The sequence below is a fragment of the Chlorocebus sabaeus genome, chromosome 7 (genome assembly GCF_047675955.1).
Source record: "Chlorocebus sabaeus isolate Y175 chromosome 7, mChlSab1.0.hap1, whole genome shotgun sequence".
In the NCBI taxonomy this organism is placed as follows: domain Eukaryota; kingdom Metazoa; phylum Chordata; class Mammalia; order Primates; family Cercopithecidae; genus Chlorocebus; species Chlorocebus sabaeus.
Window position 1 is genome coordinate 105,016,854 of NC_132910.1, and position 19,820 is coordinate 105,036,673.

The window sequence follows — 19,820 nt, forward strand, 5'->3', positions numbered from 1 at the left end:
TGATTTACACCAGTATTTTTAAGGCTGCCAACAAGAAAGTCCAGAATTTCAGGCAGCCAAAATTCCGCAAGAGACAACTGTCTTTTATTTTATAGCTTATGAATTTGGGACTTAATACGATTTTCCACTAACAAGTTCTGTACCCCCTCAGAGTGCTAAAGCCAGTGCACAGATCAGCAAAGTAACCCAGAACATATGAGGCAAGTTAATATTAAACTTGAAGGAAAAATGTACAAATTATATTGTTTACTTAGGAAAAAAAGCACTCTAGTTGAAAGGGCTGACATACGATTTGTTGCAAACACTTAACCAGCGTGTTCACATTTTTACCCCCAATCCCACTTGTAGTACTCGTTTGGTGGTGTTGTGGCACTGGATACAAATTAATAAATCCATCAATTAAAAGTCCATTAACTATTGGTAAAAAGCTCTATTACATGTCTTCTGTTTTTATGAAATGGCTAGAAAACATACAGAATCACATCCATAATAGGTAAATAAATCACAGTAATAAATAACTTAGGGAATAGGTAGATGAATAACTCTTTTTAAGTATAAGTAAATGAAGAACATGTTTAATTTAAAAACAACAAAATGTTCTTGGTTTCCGGAAATAATTCTGTTGTGAAAAAAACTTCCATATATAATTAAGAAAAAATAGTATAGGGTTTCTTTCTATGCTCAAAGCAATGTTTTCAAAAGAGTCAAAGAGATAATAAATACTGGAACACATAAATGATTAAAAGTGTGTGGTTTTTTTTTTTTTTTTTTTTTTTTTTATGTAAGTCATGAAATCGTCTTCCCCAGATGCCAGGAAGAAAAGGAGAAACTATATCTGTCCCATAATATTTAAATTTTCCACTCCTAAAGGATTTTTCCTAGGATTTCAGGCTTATTCAAAAACCTTCATGTTTCATACAATTTGTAATGTAGCTTTATACATTTGTTCTCAATCTGAGTCAGCATAGATAGATAATAGAAAATATCAGCATAGGAAGTTGTAGGATTATTTATCCAGAAAATCAGGTATCAAACACTGCACCCTGCAATATTTTTTTAGTAAAGAGAAATTATGTCACAAAATTTCACAGATGAGGCCTATGGAGAACACAAAGGAACTATTTCTGTAGTAGAAGCCCATCCTAACTACTAAGAAAGCCACACTATACCCTTTAGATTTCACATTAGAATTCCTAAACTGTTAGCCTAACACCTGGCCCTGGTGCTGACCATGGGAAGAGGACTTCTGAACCACCATCGTCAGGATGCACTCCGCCTTCCTGAAAGGGATGAGAATCTGCAAGGGATTCCCAGGCTCATCAGAAAAAAGGCTAGAGCATTGTATATGAGCACCATCTAACCTCTATATTTCTAAAACAGTAATTGTACAGAGTCATTTTAACCATGTGCCAAACTGCTCCATCTGATGACAATTAAAGCTGCACACAAGTGTGAGCGAATGGTAAAAAGACTTCTGACTTCTTTTCTTAACTTTATAGTAGAAACATTTCCATAAAAAACTTATTTTAAAAATATATTGCTAGATTATGAGATTTATCATTAGCTAATAACATGATTTTTTTAATCTACACAAACTTTAAAAACTGACATTGAGTGGATAAATTATTTCACACACAAGTTACTGTACCTAGAAGAAAATAAAAGGAAGAAATTGCTATAAATTAACCTTTGAAGTTTAATGTCTTTGCCCACACCGACTTATAAGACGAGCCCTGAAAAAAAAGCCATTCTGTTTGTAAAGAAGGCCAAGATACTGTGTCTCAGGTGGTAGCAAACCACACAAATATTGCGAGTATCAATCCTGGCCCTCTATCAGGAACATGCATTTCTGGTTTATTTAATCAGAGATAATTATTTATATTATCTACCATTATAAATCTTATTTGTTTCTCCCTATTGGCACAGAGTTATGACAAATTTCATTCTGAAATTTTTATTAGTTTTCCAAAAGACTCCACATTGAAATTCAATTATGGCTAAACTCCACAGGTGTGGTATATGGGGAAAAATGGAGAAATGCTCCTCTAAATATATCAGATCCACCGACTGTTGCTTTATCTTAAAACGAAAGTTTATCCCTCTAGACTTTCCCTCTCTGTTATAATATGTTTTGACCTAAACTCATTCCCTATTTAGCCTTTACTAATTTGTTTTCGATATAGCAGTGTGACCAGCAGCAATGTGACCAGAGTACACTACACTTTGTTTCCATATAAACATTCAGGCAGTCAGTTAAGTTCACTGTGTCCTTTGGAAGTCTAATCATACAGACAACAGGTCTGACAGAATATACACTACTTGATATATACAAATGTGAGTCCTGAGAGCAACATGTAAGGATTAAAAGAAGAAATAACTTTTCATTAAGGCTGGAAGAAATTTGAGAAACTTTAATGGGGAAGTTTTTAAAACTCTAACTAAATTATAGCACTTGCTTTTCGATAAAAATGAGCCCAATATCGAGTTGCTGGCTTGAAAATGTTTTGTTCATTCATTCATGACCAATGGTGAGTAGGTACTTGGCATCCCAGTTGTTTTATATTTGAACTTCATCTTCTGCTTTAAGTTCATGGCGTGTACCACTGACGTGTGTTCCTAATAATTCTCCTTCTGACAACAGTGGAGATAAGGCAGGAGGCTGCATGGTCAATAGGGAAAGAGATGGAGAAAAACTGGGAGTCATGGCTTCTGGCAGAGAACCAAGATGGTAGGGGATGGGAGAGCGTGGGTGTTCTGGAGGCACCTGCCCCAGGGTTACTGCCGGCATTCTTGGTGGGACTGCTTTAATCCCAGGCTGGGCTACTGCTGTTATCAAAGGTGGTGGAAAAACAAAAGATTTCTTCTCTTTTGGAATGCCAGGCATATCCAAATGTTCATCCTTTAGTTTTGCGATATCATTAAACACTGAGGCAAGAGGTTGGAACTTGGGTTCCCAACTGAGAAGATAATTCCAGTGATAGTTGCCTCTTCCATCATGGTCAGAGGTTGTCTGAGTTGAAAGAGCTGCACACCTTACTTCCTGATCACCTGAAATAAAGACAGACTCTTTTCTAACATCAGCCAGGATGCTCTCTTTTGCTTCTCTCTTCTGAACTGTCTGGGGTAACACATTATTTTGAGCACAGGTGGTGCTGCAGCCTTCCCCTTGATCTCCTTCCCCAAATGTTTGGCTGGCTTCTGCTGTTTCAGCAGTCACCATCACCTCGGTTTCCCCAGATAGGCAGGAGAGCTGGTCTGAGTCCCTCGGGATACCCGAGTCTGGCACCCTGGACTCGCGGTCACTCAGAGCTGAGTCTGAGCCCTTTCTGTAGGGATGCTCATTTATCCTCTGGATTTCCTTATCTTCCGCAGTTTCTCCTTCCACAGAACAGTGGCCACTGGAGTTTGAGTGTCTGTACTGATTGACAATGTCCTTCTCTATGATACTTATTAAACTCAACCATTCCGGTGTGGCATCCACAGGGACCACCTCGTTACTGCAGTCATCAGTTTTCCGGAAGGCTTTGAGCACACTGGCATCCCGGGTCATTCTCAAGTTCATATCTAAGGATGAGGTTTTCTTCTCCTCATAATTGTTTATTGTGTCTTTTTGTTTATGTCTTAAAATCAGTACAAGTAGAATGCAGATGAGCATCAGAAACACTAAAAAGGAGACCACCAGGCTGATTGAAAAGCTGCTGGCGAACACTGCCAAGGGTGTTCCTTCAGAGGAGAAAGACACATTCACAAAAACAGTGCAAGATGCAAACTTGGAGTCTGGTTTGGGACTATGAGCGATTATTTTCATTTCCATGGTGTCTTCCTTGTTGAGTTGACTTTTTATTAGAGGAAGGGCTCTAATCAAATAAATATTTCCATTGGTTTTATTTACAGAAAAGAAAGGAGATGAGGTTCCAAGGGAGTAAAGAATGACTCCATCAATACCAGCGTCTGCATCTGAGGCTTCCACTCTGCCGATCAACTGTCTGTCTTTATTCTTTTCTGGGAGGGTGAAAAAATACTGATCTTGAGTGAAAATAGGCTCAAATTCATCTATCCCTTCAATATCCACCCAGACCACCAAGGAGGCTGTTGCATCACCTTTGTCTTTGGCTTGGACTGTGAGGCAATATTTATTACCATTTTCATAGTCAAGGATTTGCTTAGTATGAATATCCCCTGTCAAAGGGTCAATGAGGAAGAGATCGTGATCATAAGACATTCCATGAGGGAGAAAACAGGGTGATATAATAGAATAGGTCAATTCTCCATACGGACCTGCATCGAAATCGAGAGCACTTATAGAGCATATGGTAGAGGAAATAGGCAGATTTTCTGGAACAATACAGTTGAAGCTTGAGAACATAAACTGAGGTGCATGGTCGTTATCGTCCAGGACATTGACAAACACAGCTGCGAAAGAAAAGTGTTTCTTTTCTGCATCTGAAGCTTGGACAGTTAAGGTGAATTTTGCCATTTCTTCATAATCCAGAGGTTTAACCAAATAAAGAACTCCAGTGTTTTCTTCTAAGTAAAAATGTCCCTTCTCATTTCCAGAGATGATGTGGTAGATGATTTCTGCATGTGACCCTGTGTCACGGTCATTTGCTGAGACCACAGTGATGTGACTCCCTAGAGGGGTGCTTTCCTTGACATGGGTGTGATAGCTCAGGCTGCTGAAGTTTGGAGGATTGTCATTGACATCAAGTACTTGTATTGATATGACAGCTGTGGAACTCAATGGAGGGCAGCCACTGTCAGAGGCCAGAATGACAAGGTCATGGTTTGCACTTGCTTCTCTGTCCAGACTGTGAAGCAACACAAGATAACCAACTTGCTTATAAGGATATTCTGAATGAACGAAATCAGTTTCCACATGAAAATTGTTCTGTAAATTACCACTGATGATGGAATATTCAACATATGTGTTTTCATGGGTCCAGTCATGGTCGATGTTTGAAAATGTAACAAGCGTGCTTCCAATCAGAGCATCCTCACTTAGGCTAAGATTATAGGATTTGACTGTGAATTCAGGGGCATAATTGTTCATATCTTGTATTCCTATCTCCACTAATGTAAGAGATCTTAGGTCAGGATTTCCACCATCACTGGCTTCAACAAGAAATTGAGTTGTTGATATTTTATCCAGAAGTAATATGGGACTGATAGTAAATATTGTGCCTGAAAAATAAGACATAGCATTTCAACACTGTGAGATGCAGTTTTGATGATCCATTTAATCAGCAGTTGATTATTCAATGTCTACTAATATGTGTTTAATTCTTTGTTAGATTTGTTAAGTTACAACCAACAATGACTCCAAATAGAAACACAAATTATTCTATTTATATGTTTATAACATGTAAGATACAGAAATAATATTCATGACATTCACTCTGTGAAATATGTGTGCTGCTTGAGGTTGCTTCTGCCACAAATTCCTCTGAAATTTATTTTTGTATAGTAAGTTGTTCCACTATTCTTAAAAAAATATTTTTTTGTTTGTAAAATTTGTACCCCATTTTACTACCCACAAACACATGTATAGAGATATTCTGGGATAAAGATACTTATTCTGGAAATACTTGTTGATACTCAAGCCAAATGAAAGCAGTAAAAATGATAATGCTGAGTTACTATTACACTATTGCTTAATTAGAGAGAGGAGCTTTTCCTACAGATCATGCAAGTCGGTTTTTCCCTTATTGCTGAAATGTAATTAATAAAGTTTATTGTACTAAATACAGAAATATACAATTTTTATAAATATGTGTGTTAAAACATTTTTAAGATAAATATGTCTTAAGGATGGTCACTAAGAAACAATACAGAATGCTGACATTTAAATGCCACGTTTTCAATTAGAGTCCCACCATAAACTAAATTGGCCAGCATTCAATGTTTTAAAAATATTTGAATCAATAGCTTAGTGCGTTTAATGTTTTAAACATTGCATTTAATGTTTTTAACATTGCACTTAATGTTTTAAACATTGCATTTAACGTTTTAAATTAAACATTTAATGTTTTAAAAATATTTGAATCAATAGCTCGGTGTAAAATTTGTCAATAGCACATGTCAAGTAAAAGTGTTGCTAAGGATTGAGTACTCAGAAAGACTGCCTTGAACACTGATTTGCTGTGGCCAGGGTGGCAGTTGCCATCATCTGAGACTACAGAAAGAGACAGAGACAGATAGACAGAGAGAGAGAGAGATGGAGAAAAAAGAGGGTGGGTTGTAGGGTGGGGATAGAGACTGAAGAATAGAAAAGCCAAATTCCTGATATGCTTGTATTCATGCAGTGATTGTTCATCCATAGGCAACATGATATATGATGTAATTCTCCATTTACGACACCTGGTGGGCTTCGTGGTGGTATTTTGGGACTAAATTCCCCTTTCAGGTAATCCCAAGGTTAATTTTTCAATGAACTCTCACTTGTGAAATGATGCAATAGTGGATAGAGATGGGGAATACAGAGTGTGATGCCTCCCAGGCCCTGTTATTTTCTAGTGTGCTCTGCTAGGGACATTGTTTTGCTAATTATTCATCTTTATAAAATTTAGCTTTTAATGTCCACTCATTGTTCAACTTTCTGTATATACTGTTTAATTGAATGTGGAATCACTTTCCTGAAGGCATTTCACAACCACAAATGTCTTGGTCTCTGATGAAAAGACAAAAAGCCTTGGGAAGCATCAAATAAACCAAAACACCACCGTGGTTTCTAGTTGGTAGAGATGCTTAAATAATTTTCCTTTTTAAATTATTCTTGTGTTTGTTGAATATATAATGCTATTACTGATTTTTTTTAACTTGGCTTGGGAAAAAAGCATCCAAACTCTACTAATATGAAGTCTTCAGCACTAACTTCATCCCTTCAACATCATTTTGATTTTTGCTGAATCCTGGGATAATTGCCTGAACTGTGCTTGGTTGGGCAGATGAAACTGGGTGTTTATTATATTGGGGTCTCTGAATTTGTGAGCATTTACCAGCATTTAAAGAGTGACATTTACTTTCCAGCCACTGAGATGTTGGAGAAGAGAAATAACACTGGCATTTGCTACCGCAACACTTGATGTGAAGAGTAATAAAACAGTCGTGCTTATAATTCCATGGGGGGTGGGGAACATTTTTAGAGGCATTTAGAAAGGGTTATTTCAGGTTTCTACTTTGAAACCCAAATGTATGAGCATGAATGCAACTATAACTAACTCACCATTCTTAGGATCAATGGAGAATTCCTTAGAAGAGGATATAATTCTGTAAGAAATGTTCTCGTTGCTTTCTACGTCTGTGGCTGACACAGTCAGCACTGAATAGCCCACAGGTATTGATTCAGGAACTGTGACCTGAGGGAAAAAGAGAAAAATAGGGACATTGTGCTTAAAGGCTGAAGGCCTCTGCCTCCCCAGTTCAAGTGATTCTCCTGCCTCAGCCTCTCGAGTAGCTGGGACTACACGTGCCTGTCACCATGCCAGGCTAGTTTTTATATTTTCAGTAGAGATGGGTTTCATCATGTTGGGCAGGCTGGTCTTGAACTCCTGATCTCAGGTGATCTGCCCGCCTCAGCCTCCCAAAGTGCTGGGATTACAGGCGTGAGCCGCCACGCCTGGCCAGAAAAAAAATAAATTTTAAAAATAATTTTATTCAGTTTTTTTAAACTATGAAAAAAAGTTCTTCTAAACTATTTCTATGCGGCAGAAGATAGTTAATACATTCACTAATATATTATTACATTACATGCATGGCATAATTCAAGCAAGCCTTCACAGGGGATCATTACTTAGGTTACCCTCCCCTTGTGTTTACACTTAAATTTTGCATTTGCTACCTTCAAAAGTTCTGGAGTCCATTTGCGAGTATTGAGTTGAATGCTATCTTGGCCCTTACTTCTACATATAGAACATACACTATGCTCTACAAGCTAAAATTTCCACTTTATAGTTTTCTTCGTAATTTTTTTTCTGTAAAATTTTAATCAATGCATTCCAAAAATATGCCTATGAAAGAAAGAATTTTCCCAAATTAACTGCAGATAATGCAAACAATCTTATCAGTGGTTTTGCAAATATTAGGCAGGTTCAAATTGTCATGACAAACTGGACTACAACCTCTAAAAACTAAAAAAAAAAAAAAAAAAAAAAAACATATGTAGTAAACTAAACTGAATGAGACATTCATTTCCATATGTACTTATAGACTCCATGATATTAAGTGCAAAACCCGCAGCATTAACTTAGGGACTAAAAACAGTAAATGCTGTCTATCGGCGATGGAGGACTTACATCATTCTCTATTCTTTCTAGTTTTGGCTGTGGTTTCATCTCTTTAAGCCCTTTACCTGATAGAAATCTCGAGAAAACACTGGTGGATTATCATTGACATCCAGCACACGGACTACGAGTGCTCCCTCTGTGTGGTGCACCGAATCAGAAATTTGGATGAGCAGCTTATATTCAGTCACTTCTTCAAAATCCAGTGTTTTCACCAACACCACCACTCCAGTGTTCTGATCAATAGCAAACTTGGTTCCAGGATTACTCTCTTTGGCAAAACTGAATATGAAAGCTGAATTCAAATCCACATCGTGAACTGACACGTGAGTCACAATTACACCAGGCAAAGAATCTGAAATAGTCATGACCAGTGTCAGTCTCCATTAAAATTCATCCTTTGAAATACATTTCTTTACTAGTTCCATCCAAGTATTTTTATTCTAAGTCCAACATGATTTGCTCTTTCTTGGCCTGATTTCTCATACAAAGCTCATTATGCACTGAACAAAAACTCTGAAGAATTTATGAGACCAATAAAAGTGAAAATTTACCACTGAGTAGGGAATTGAGGAGGTAGGGTATATTCAGTTTTCATATGACATTATTTTCATTATATGCTTACAACACAATTCCAGTACCAAGAAACATCCTAAGCCACTTATTTATAATATACGGTTTCTGTATCAAAATCATATCTTTATGGGGGATATGAATGGGATGAAGAGTATTACTCAGGACATTAATACAAAACATGGCATTTTCAAAAGTAGGCCAGATTTAAATATTTGGGCACTAATGTTCAAATTAGACATTTATTTATATTTGTTTTTGTACAATTACTTATTTTGGAGTGGTGCACACACTGCTTCCTTTTATTAAATCTGACTCTCAAAATTATTAAGACAACAGAAAAACAAAGTCTACATAGTACTAGTGAGTAAAGCAAATCTCAAATATTATTCACCAAAAAATTACAAAAGAGATGACATGTTCAGTGCCTCACTCACCACATATGTTCTCTAGCCTAAACAGCCTGTGAAAAGGACTTTGTTTTTAAGTTTACAGATATGTACAGCTAGAAAGAATATGCCAAGATGCTCAGAATAGTTCCATTGTATATGAAACCCATAATTTTCCATTTTCAAGCTTGAACACTCTCGATGTGCACCAACCACACCATACCCTATTCAGTATGTTTTGATTTATGTAGTTTCTTCTTGTGATATATTTATATTAGGCCCATTGCTATATTTTAACACTAATTGCATGTGCTGAAAAACAGAACCTTCAATAAAATCAAATGAAAATATATCAAATATGCAAGAGGCAAAACTGGAGAATTTATTTGATTTGTAGGCTATTGATAAGATTTGTAGATATCTCTATGCATAGACATTTCTGGAATATTTCCCTCTGTGAGAGTGATGGTTGTAATCTGTTTAGAAAGTGAGCATAATAAAATATTAGAAACATTTTAGGAATTAATTTAGTATTAAGAGTGAAGTAGAGAGGCAAGCAAGGGGCCACCATTATTTTCAACTTCAACTATAAAGACTTAGGTCGTGTTTCACCAGCGCAGCCATCGACTGTGGACAACTTTGGGTCCACAGACTATGGGATCATTGTATAACCCACAGACCCAAATAGTGAAGATTAACCAGCATCTCACTTAAAAATTTCTAGTTTCAACCTCTACCATCAGTGTGGTACAAAGGTTGAAGATAAGGTTATTCTGGGAAAAATGATGGCTTTTTGCAATAAACATCTAATTCACTTCACTAATTAGTTGTTATTAGTATCCTGAAAAGACTGACAGAGCTATGAATGTTGATTCTTCTTAGAGGAGGTTCACAATGGTTATCACAGTCAACAAAATATGCTTCTTCATAGAATGGATGTAATTTGTAAGAAATGTCTGCATTTTAAACAGATACTATAAGGGATGATGGTTGGAGCATGGGGACTTGGCCTCCAGATGATCCGAGTACAAATCTCAGCTTTAACATTTTATTCCTTTCACATTTAATATTTAACTTATGATCATCCATTTTCTATTTTGCAAAATGAAGACAAAAATGATCTAGTTTGCATGGTTGTTGAGGATTAGCACTCATGTTAATACAGTGTCTGGCTAAAGAAAATAGTAAAAAATATTATACAAGTTAATCAAAACCACTATGCCAAATTGTCACACTTACCTTCTGCAATTTCCACTGCCTCAGAGGGGAGAAAAGCTGGGGCATTGTCATTTATATCAGTCACCTGTACCTTGATTATAGTTGTATTAGAAAGCCTGGGCATCCCTTTATCTGTGGCTTGGACAATCAAGCTGGTTTAGAAAAAGAATCAAAGAATGTGATTCATCATCCAGGAATTAGAAAAACAACATAAATACCAAATATCTAGTTGAAAATTTTAAAATGAGCTGACTAGCTACTTTTATTTCTCTCTTGGATTTTCTAAATGGCATCATTGAAAATGTATTTCATGAGAATGGTACCCTGAAATTTATTTGTTTTTGGCATGTTCAGAGAACAAAATCCAGCAAGCTGCCAGAGATCATGAGGCATTAAAGTCAAAATGGACCATTTCGGAGAGCCAGACTGTAAAATTCAATCCTGTCCTGCAATGAATAATCTAAAAAAATAGAAACACCAATACCTATACTTTGGATAAGTAGACTGTCTCCACCCTGCCATGTCATGGTCTGGATACTACTACATATTTCCATCTCACTGAACCAACGAAAGATGTAGCTACTAAAAGATGCTTTGTACTGATACTTTTGGATCCAAATAGCAAATCAATCGAAATGCTAGAATTAAGACAGGACACTGCTATGATGAACACACTTACAGAAGATGCATGATTGACTAGGATTGTAAAGTAGAGGTAAAAGTCCATGATCTGAAAGAATTTACATAGACTGATTTAATCTCTCTTGGATGATGCTACATTGAGCTTCTCCATCAAACAAACTACAAACTTTATTACTGTATTCAACTTCTCCCGTTCTCTCACTACCCTTCCAACATCCAACTAATTATGTCTTTTATCGGTATTACCTCCTGGATGTCACTTGAATTAGTGTTCCCAGCCATTTCATTCCTACCTTCAGAGTGCTCATGTATGGTAATCACATTTCGCTTTGTCTTGGAGTGAAGAATTTCCTGGGACATGAGCTTGCAGTGTTTTTAAAACCAAGATACTCCAGGCAAACTGGACATGGGACTTTCAGTGCTACATCCACTAAAGTCCCAGGCAAACCTGGACAAGCCAGTCCCCTGTAGCCTCAGCCCCTCACCATTTTTACCTGGAATGCTCTATATTTATTGTATCCTTTCTTACCAGAAATACCTGATAAATTACGAACCTCCCTACTGTGAGTCTCCTCTTGTTCCATCCACCCTCTATATTGCACTCAATTGCTCTAACTAAAATCCTAATTTGAAAACCTGACCTCCCTATTTAAAACCCTTCTTTGGCTCTCCATGTCTCTAAGCAGTTATCCAACCCCTGAACATGTTCACATAAACTTTTCTGTCCTTGCTTTTACATGGAATCCTAGCCCTTACACTTTCTTGGTTTTTCAAAGCTCACATCTCTGTGAAGTTTTCATGGACCTTTCATTCTATTTAAATGCACCTTTATGTATTCCCATAGCACCCTGTATATTCTTCTGCCATAGCAATCATCACTCTTTTTTCTTCATAACATATTTGTCTGCCTCTTCTGTAAGTTTATTAAGGGCAGGGAGCTGCCTTATTTGCTTTTCTTTAGTAAGTATTGGATGTTGGTATCTCAATATTTCCCCAGGGTTATACACATATTACATGACAGAGCTGGGATTCAGGCTCATGTGTTGGTCAACTGGAAACCTATGCTTCATGATATTTGTTGAACATACCTCTCTTACTGTGTATACATCACATTCTAACGTATAATTATTGGCTTATTTTTCACTCCCTTCTAAACATGATGAAGGCTAGGAGGGCGGCTGAGTAATAAAATAAGTTATTAATGAGAAGATGCTCTTTATTTCAGAAGTGGAATTACTCTTAGCCAGTTGTGGGGGCTACCTTTTAAGAAACTAAGTCTTGAAAGTTGATACACTTTCACTTTGTTTTCATTGTTAGCTCACTTGATAAATGTTCTTTCTCTTTCCAATCCTAAATTTAAAAATGACATAAAATAAACATCGACTCTGTCTTGGTTTGAATTCCACTTAATATTAAATGATCAGTGCTTAAATCTACTATTCATGAAGAACACAGACTGCCTTCTGCATTATCAGAGTTGGAATATTAGTAGAATAACCACCTGAATATCACACTTGTGGAGCCTAACTTCTGGAATAATTATATGTGGAAAGTTTATTTTGTTGGTATGAATGTCAGTCAGATACATATGGAAATATTTTAACAAAAATAATCAACTCATACTGCTCTCTCCCCTGCTGCTTGCACCGCCTAATGTCATCTAAAGTCTCAGCCAAGACATCAAAGTTAAGTTTCTATCAACTCTTCTACTGTAGCCATAATTACCATTATTTTCACAATGTTACAACTTCAGGCATCCTACATAATGTCTTGTCAGATTAAAAAGAAGTGAGATTCTTTGACATGGAGAGAAATACGTTGCTTAGCATGAAAATAAATGGGAAAGGAAAAGGTTTCTCAATGGCTTGAAGAAAAAATAAAAAATATGAAGGTAGATGCGCAGATATTCTGTACACAACCTATACAAGACTTCAAGTCATCTATGATGGCTGTTTTGCAGTTGTGAAACTGTTGGTTGTAGCCAGTCCAACTCACTCCATGTTCCACAACTGTTGCCCTGATTACTATTGCATTTTTTTCCTATTCTATCAACCATGAGAAGCTTCTTTTACCATGTTAAACTTTAAATAAGGCCTTTGACCAGGAAGGATCTTTTTGATTGTCTTAACAAGTACTAAACTTGTTGGTAGAGGGTTTTTCAAAACTCTCAATTGTATCTTAAATGCCTAGCAAGAATTTTCTATTCCTTCTGAAATTCTGAAAAAAATTAAAATATCAGCCACTAACAGAAATAAATATGAAAAGAAAAACTATGATTTCTGGTTAAAGATTGCAAGCTGACTACACAGGTTTTATCTTCTCTTCCTCTCAAGATTCTTCTAAAATGATATCAAAAATCTTTTATAATAAGTTATGGGATCCTCACCAAGATGGCCGAATAGGAACAGCTCCAGCCTCCAGCTCCCAGAGTGAACAATGCAGAAGACGGGTGATTTCTGCATTTCCAACTGAGGTACCAGGTTCATCTCACTGGGACATGTCGGACAGTGGGGGCAGGACAGTGGGTGCAGCCCAACGAGTGAGAGCCAAAGCAGGGCAAGGCATCGCCTCACCCAGGAAGTGCAAGGGGGAAGGGAATTCCCTTTCCAAGCCAAGGGAAACTGTGACATACAACACCTGGAAAATCGGGTCACTCCCACCCTAATACTGTGCTTTACTAAGGGTCTTAGCAAACAGCACACCAGGAGATTATATCCCGCACTTGGCTCAGAGGGTCCCAGGCCCGTGGAGCCTCCCTCATGGCTAGCACAGCAGTCTGATATCTAACTGCAAGGCGGGAGCGAGGCTGGGGGAGGGGCGCCTGCCATTGCTGAGGCTTAAGTAGGTAAAGCAGCTGGGAAGCTTGAACTGGGTGGAGCCCACCACAGCTCAAGGAGGCCTGCCTGCCTCTGTAGATTCCACCTCTTGGGATACGGCATAACTAAACAAAAGGCAGCAGAAACCTCTGCAGATGTAAATGTCCCTGTCTGACAGCTTTGAAGAGAGTAGTGGTTTTCCCAGCACAGAGTTTGAGATCTGAGAATGGACAGATTGTCTGCTCAAGTGGGTCCCTGTCCCCCGAGTAGCCTAACTGGGAGACATCCCCCACTAGGGGCAGACTGACACCTCACACCTCACATGGCTGGGTACACCTCTGAGACAAAGCTTCCAGAGGAATGATCAGACAGCAACATTTGCTGTTCAGCAATATTCACTCTTCTGCAGCCTCCACTGCTGATACCCTGGCAAACAGGGTCTGAAGTGGACCTTGAGCAAACTCCAACAGACCTGCAGCTGAGGGTCCTGACTGTTAGAAGGAAAAATAACAAACAGAAAGGACATACACACCAAAACCCCAACTGTACATCACCATCATCAAAGACCAAAGGTAGATAAAACCACAAAGATGGGGAAAAAGCAGTGCAGAAAAACTGGAAATTCTAAAAACCAGAGCACCTCTCCCCCTCCAAAGGAATGCGGCTGCTCGCCAGCAACGGAACAAAGCTGGACAGAGAATGACTTTAATGAGTTGACAGAAGAAGACTTCAGACAATCAAACTTCTCTGAGCTAAAGGAGGAATTACGAACCCAGCACAAAGAAACTAAAAACCTTGAAAAAAGATTTGATGAATGGGTAACTAGAATAATCAATGCAGAGAAGTCCATAAATGAACTGTTAAGAGATGAAAACCATGACATGAGAACTACGTGACAAATATACAAGCTTCAGTAACTGACTCAATCAACTGGAAGAAAGGGTATCAGTGATTAAGGATCAAATGAATGAAATGAAGCCAGAGGTTTAGAGAAAAAAGAGTAAAAAGAAATGAACAAAGCCTCCAAGAAATATGGGACTATGTGAAAAGACCAAATCTATGTCTGATTGGCGTACCTGAAAGTGACGGGGAGAATGGAACCAAGTTGGAAAACACTCTTCCAGATATTATCTAGGAAAACTTCCCCAACCTAGCAAGGCAGGCCAACATTCAAATTCAGGAAACACAGAGAACGCCACAAAGATACTCCATAAGAAGAGCAACTCCAAGACACATAATTGTCAGATTCACCAAAGTTGAAATGAAGGAAAAACTGTTAAGGGCAGCCAGAGAGAAAGGTTGGGTTACCCACAAATGGAAGTCCATCAGACTAACAGCGGATCTCTCAGCAGAAACCCAACAAGCCAGAAGAGAGTGGGGCCAATATTCAACATTCTTAAAGAAAAGAATTTTCAACCCAGAATTTCATATCCAGCCAAACTAAGTTTCATAAGTGAAGGAGAAATAAAATCCTTTACAGACAAGTAAATGCTTAGAGATTTTGTCACCACCAGGCCTGCCTTACAAGAGACCCTGAAGGAAGCACTAAACATGGAAAGGAACAACCGGTACCAACCACTGCAAAAACATGCTAAAATGTAAAGACCATTGATGCTAGGAAGAAACTGCATCAACTAATGAGCAAAACAACCAGCTAAGATCATAATGACAGGATCAAGTTCACACATAACAATATTAACCTTAAATGTAAATGGACTAAATGCTCCAAATAAAAGACACAGGCTGGCAAATTGGATAAAGAGTCAAGACCCATCAATTTGCTGTATCCAGGAGACCCATCTCATGTGCAGAGACACACATAGGCTCAAAATAAATGGATGGAGGAAGATCAACCAAGCAAATGGAAAACAAAAAAAGTCAGGGGTTGCAATTCTAGTCTCTGATAAAGCAGAGTTTAAAACAACAAAGATCAAAAGAGACAAAGAAGGCCAAAACATAATGGTAAAGGGATCAATTCAATAAGAAGAGCTAACTATCTTAAATATATATGCACCCAATACAAGAGCACCTAGATACATAAAGCAAGTCCTTAGAGAATTACAGAGACTTAGACTCCCACACAATAATAATGGGAGATTTTAACACCCCACTGTCAACATTAGACAGATCAACGAGACAGAAAGTTAACAAGGATATCCAGGAATTGAACTCAACTCTGCACTAAGCAGACCTAATAGACATCTACAGAACTCTCCACCCCAAATCAACAGAATATACATTCTTCTCAGCACCACATCACACTTATTCCAAAATTGACCACATAATTGGAAGTAAAGCACTTCTCAGCAAATGTACAAGAACAGAAATTATAACAAACTGTCTCTCAGACTACAGTGTAATCAAACTAGAACTCAGGACTAAAAAACTCAATCAAAACTGCTCAACTGCATGGAAACTGAACAACCTGCTCCTGAATGACTACTGGGTACATAACGAAATGAAGGCAGAAATAAAGATGTTCTTTGAAACCAATGAGAACAAAGATACAACATACCAGAATCTCTGGGACACATTTAAAGCAGTGTGTAGAGGGAAATTTATAGCACTAAATGCCCATAAGAGAAAGCGGGAAAGATCTAAAATTGACACCCTAACATCACAATTAAAATAACTAGAGAAGCAAGAGCAAACACATTCAAAAGCTAGCAGAAGGCAAGAAATAACTAAGATCAGAGTAGAACTGAAGGAGATAGAAACACAAAAAACCCTTCAAAAATCAATGAATCCAGGAGCTGGTTTTTTGAAAAGATCAACAAAATTGATAGACCACTAGCAAGACCAATAAAGAAGAAAAGAGAGAAGAATCAAATAGACACAATAAAAAATGATAAAGGGGATATCACCACCGACCCTACAGAAATACAAACTACCATCAAGGAATACTATAAACACCTCTATGCAAATAAACTAGAAAACCTAGAAGAAATGGATAAATTCCTGGACACATACACTCTCCCAAGACTAAACCAGGAATAAGTTGATACCTGAATAGACCAACAACAAGCTCTGAAATTGAGGCAATAATTAATAGTCTACCAACCAAAAAAAGTCCAGGACCAGACAGATTCACACCTGAATTCTACCAGAAGCACAAGGAGGAGCTGGTACAATTCCTTCTGAAATTATTCCTATCAATAGAAAATGAGGGAATCTTCCCTAACTCATTTTACGAGGCCAACATCATCCTGATACCAAAGCCTGGCAGAGACACAACAAAAAAAAGAGAATTTTAGACCAATATCCCTGATGAGCATTGATGCAAAAATCCTCAATAAAATGCTGGCAAACTGAATCCAGCAGCACATCAAAAAGCTTATCCACCATGATCAAGTGTACTTCATCCCTGGAGTGCAAGGCTGGTTCAACATATGCAAATCAATGGCTGTAATCCAGCATATAAACAGAACTAAAGACAAAAACCACATGATTATCTCAACAGATGCAGAAAAGGCCTTTGACAAAATTTGACAGCCCTTCATGATAAAAACCCTCAATAAATTTGGTATTGACAGAACATATCTCAAAATAATAAGAGCTATTTATGACAAACACACAGCCAATATCATACTGAATGGGCAAAAACTGGAAGCATTCCCCCTTGAAAACTGGCACAAGATAGGGATGCCCTCTCTCACCACTCCTATTCAACATAGTGTTGGAAGTTCTGGCCAGGGCAATCAGGCATGAGGAAGAAATAAAGGGTATTCAATTAGGAAAAGAGGAAGTCAAATTGTCCCTATTTGCAGATGACATGACTGTATATTTAGAAAACCCCATCGTCTCAGCCCAAAATCTCCTTAAGCTGATAAGCAACTTCAGCAAAGTCTCAGGATACAAAATCAGTGTGCAAAAGTCACTAGCATTCTTATACACCAATAACAGACAAACAGAGAGCCAAATCATGAGTGAACTCCCATTCACAATTGCTTCAAAGAGAATAAAATACCTAGGAATCCAACTTACCAGGGATGTGAAGGACCTCTTCAAGGAGAACTACAAACAACTGCTCAATGAAATAAAAGAGGACACAAACAAATGGAAGAACATTCCATGCTCATGGATAGGAAGAATCAATATTGTGAAAATGGCCATACTGCCCAAGGTAATTTATAGATTCAATGCCATCCCCATGAAGCTACCAATGACTTTCTTCACAGAATTGGAAAAAACTACTTTAAAGTTCATATGGAACCAAAAAAGAGGCCGCATTGCCAAGACAGTCCTAAGCTAACAGAACAAAGCTGGAGGCATCACGCTACCTGACTTCAAACTATATTACAAGGCTACAGTAACCAAAACAGCATGGTACTGGTACCAAAACAGAGATATAGGCCAATGGAACAGAACAGAGCCCTCAGAAATAATACCACACATCTACAACCCTCTGATCTTTGACAAACCTGACAAAAACAAGAAATGGGGAAAGGATTCCCTATTTAATAAATGTGCTGGGAAAACTGGCTAGCCATAAGTAGAAAGTTGAAACTGGATCCCTTCCTTACACCTTATACAAAAATTAATTCAAGATGGATTAAAGACTTAAATGTTAGACCCAAGACCATAAAAACCCTAGAAGAAAACCTAGGCAATAGCATTTAGGACACAGGCATGGGCAAGGACTTCATGTCTAAAAGACCAAAAGCAATGGTAACAAAAGCCAAAATTGACAAATGGGATCTAATTAAACTAAAGAGCTTCTGCACAGCAAAAGAAACTACCATCAGAGTGAACAGGCAACCTACAGAATGGGAGAAAATTTTGTAATCTGCCCATCTGACAAAGGGCTAATATCCAGAACCTACAAAGAACTCAAACAAATTTACAAGAAAAAAACAACCCCATCAAAAAGTGGGCAAAGGATATGAACAGACACTTCTCAAAAGAAGACATTTATGCAACCAACAGACACATGAAAAAATGCTCATCATCACTCACCATCAGAGAAATGCAAATCAAAACCACAATGAGGTACCATCTCACACCAGTTAGAGGAGCGATCATTAAAAAGTCAGGAAACAACAGGTGCTGGAGAGGATGTGGAGAAATAGGAACACTTTTATGCTGTTGGTGGGACTGTAAACTAGTTCAACCATTGTGGAAGACAGTGTGACAATTCCTCAAGGGTCTAGGACTAGAAATACCATTTGATCCATCCATCCCATTTCTGGGTATATACCCAAAGGATTATAAATCATGCTGCTATAAAGACACATGAGCATGTATGTTTATTGTGGCACTATTCACAATAGCAAAGACTTGGAACCAACCCAAATGTCCAGCAATGACAGACTGGATTAAGAAAATGTGGCACATATACACCAAGGAATACTATGCAGCCATAAAAAAGGATGAGTTCATGTCCTTTGTGGGGACATGGCTGCAGCTGGAAGCCATCATTCTCAGCAAATTATCACAAGAACAGAAAACCAAACACCGCATTTTCTCACTCATAGGTGGGAATTGAACAATGAGAACACTTGGACACAGGAAGGGGAGCATCACACACCAGGGCCTGTTGTGGGGTGGGGGGCTGGGGGAAGGATAGCATTAGGAGATACACCTAATGTAAATGACGAGTTAATGGGTGCAGCAAACCAACATGGCATATATATACATATGTAACAAACCTGCACATTGTGCACATGCACCCTAGAACTTAAAGTATAATAAAAAAGAAAAAAAATAGGTTTTAAGTCCATAAAGCTAAACAAATGAGGAAAGATATTAGTGGGTGAAATGAATGAGAAATATCAACAATTTCTGGAAGATGCAAGCAGACTGAAGAGCAGTTGCAGATGAGTGGGCCAAAGGAAATCAGAGATTAAAATCCACTCAGAATGTATAGTAACAAGAGTGGATCCCACTGAAAACTGTAAATTTGA

The 19,820-nt window shown here is 37.9% G+C and overlaps 1 protein-coding gene across 1 annotated transcript in view; it reads right to left on the bottom strand.

The window, feature by feature from the left end:
- Positions 1-1,574: 1,574 nt before the first annotated feature.
- Positions 1,575-19,820, bottom strand: part of DCHS2 (dachsous cadherin-related 2) — a 272,591-nt gene continuing 254,345 nt past the window's right edge. Inside the window, 4 exon segments of the mRNA XM_073017685.1 lie at positions 1,575-5,181; positions 7,223-7,355; positions 8,348-8,634; positions 10,481-10,611. Coding sequence (XP_072873786.1) covers positions 2,558-5,181; positions 7,223-7,355; positions 8,348-8,634; positions 10,481-10,611 — 3,175 coding nt within the window. The 3' untranslated portion in view covers positions 1,575-2,557.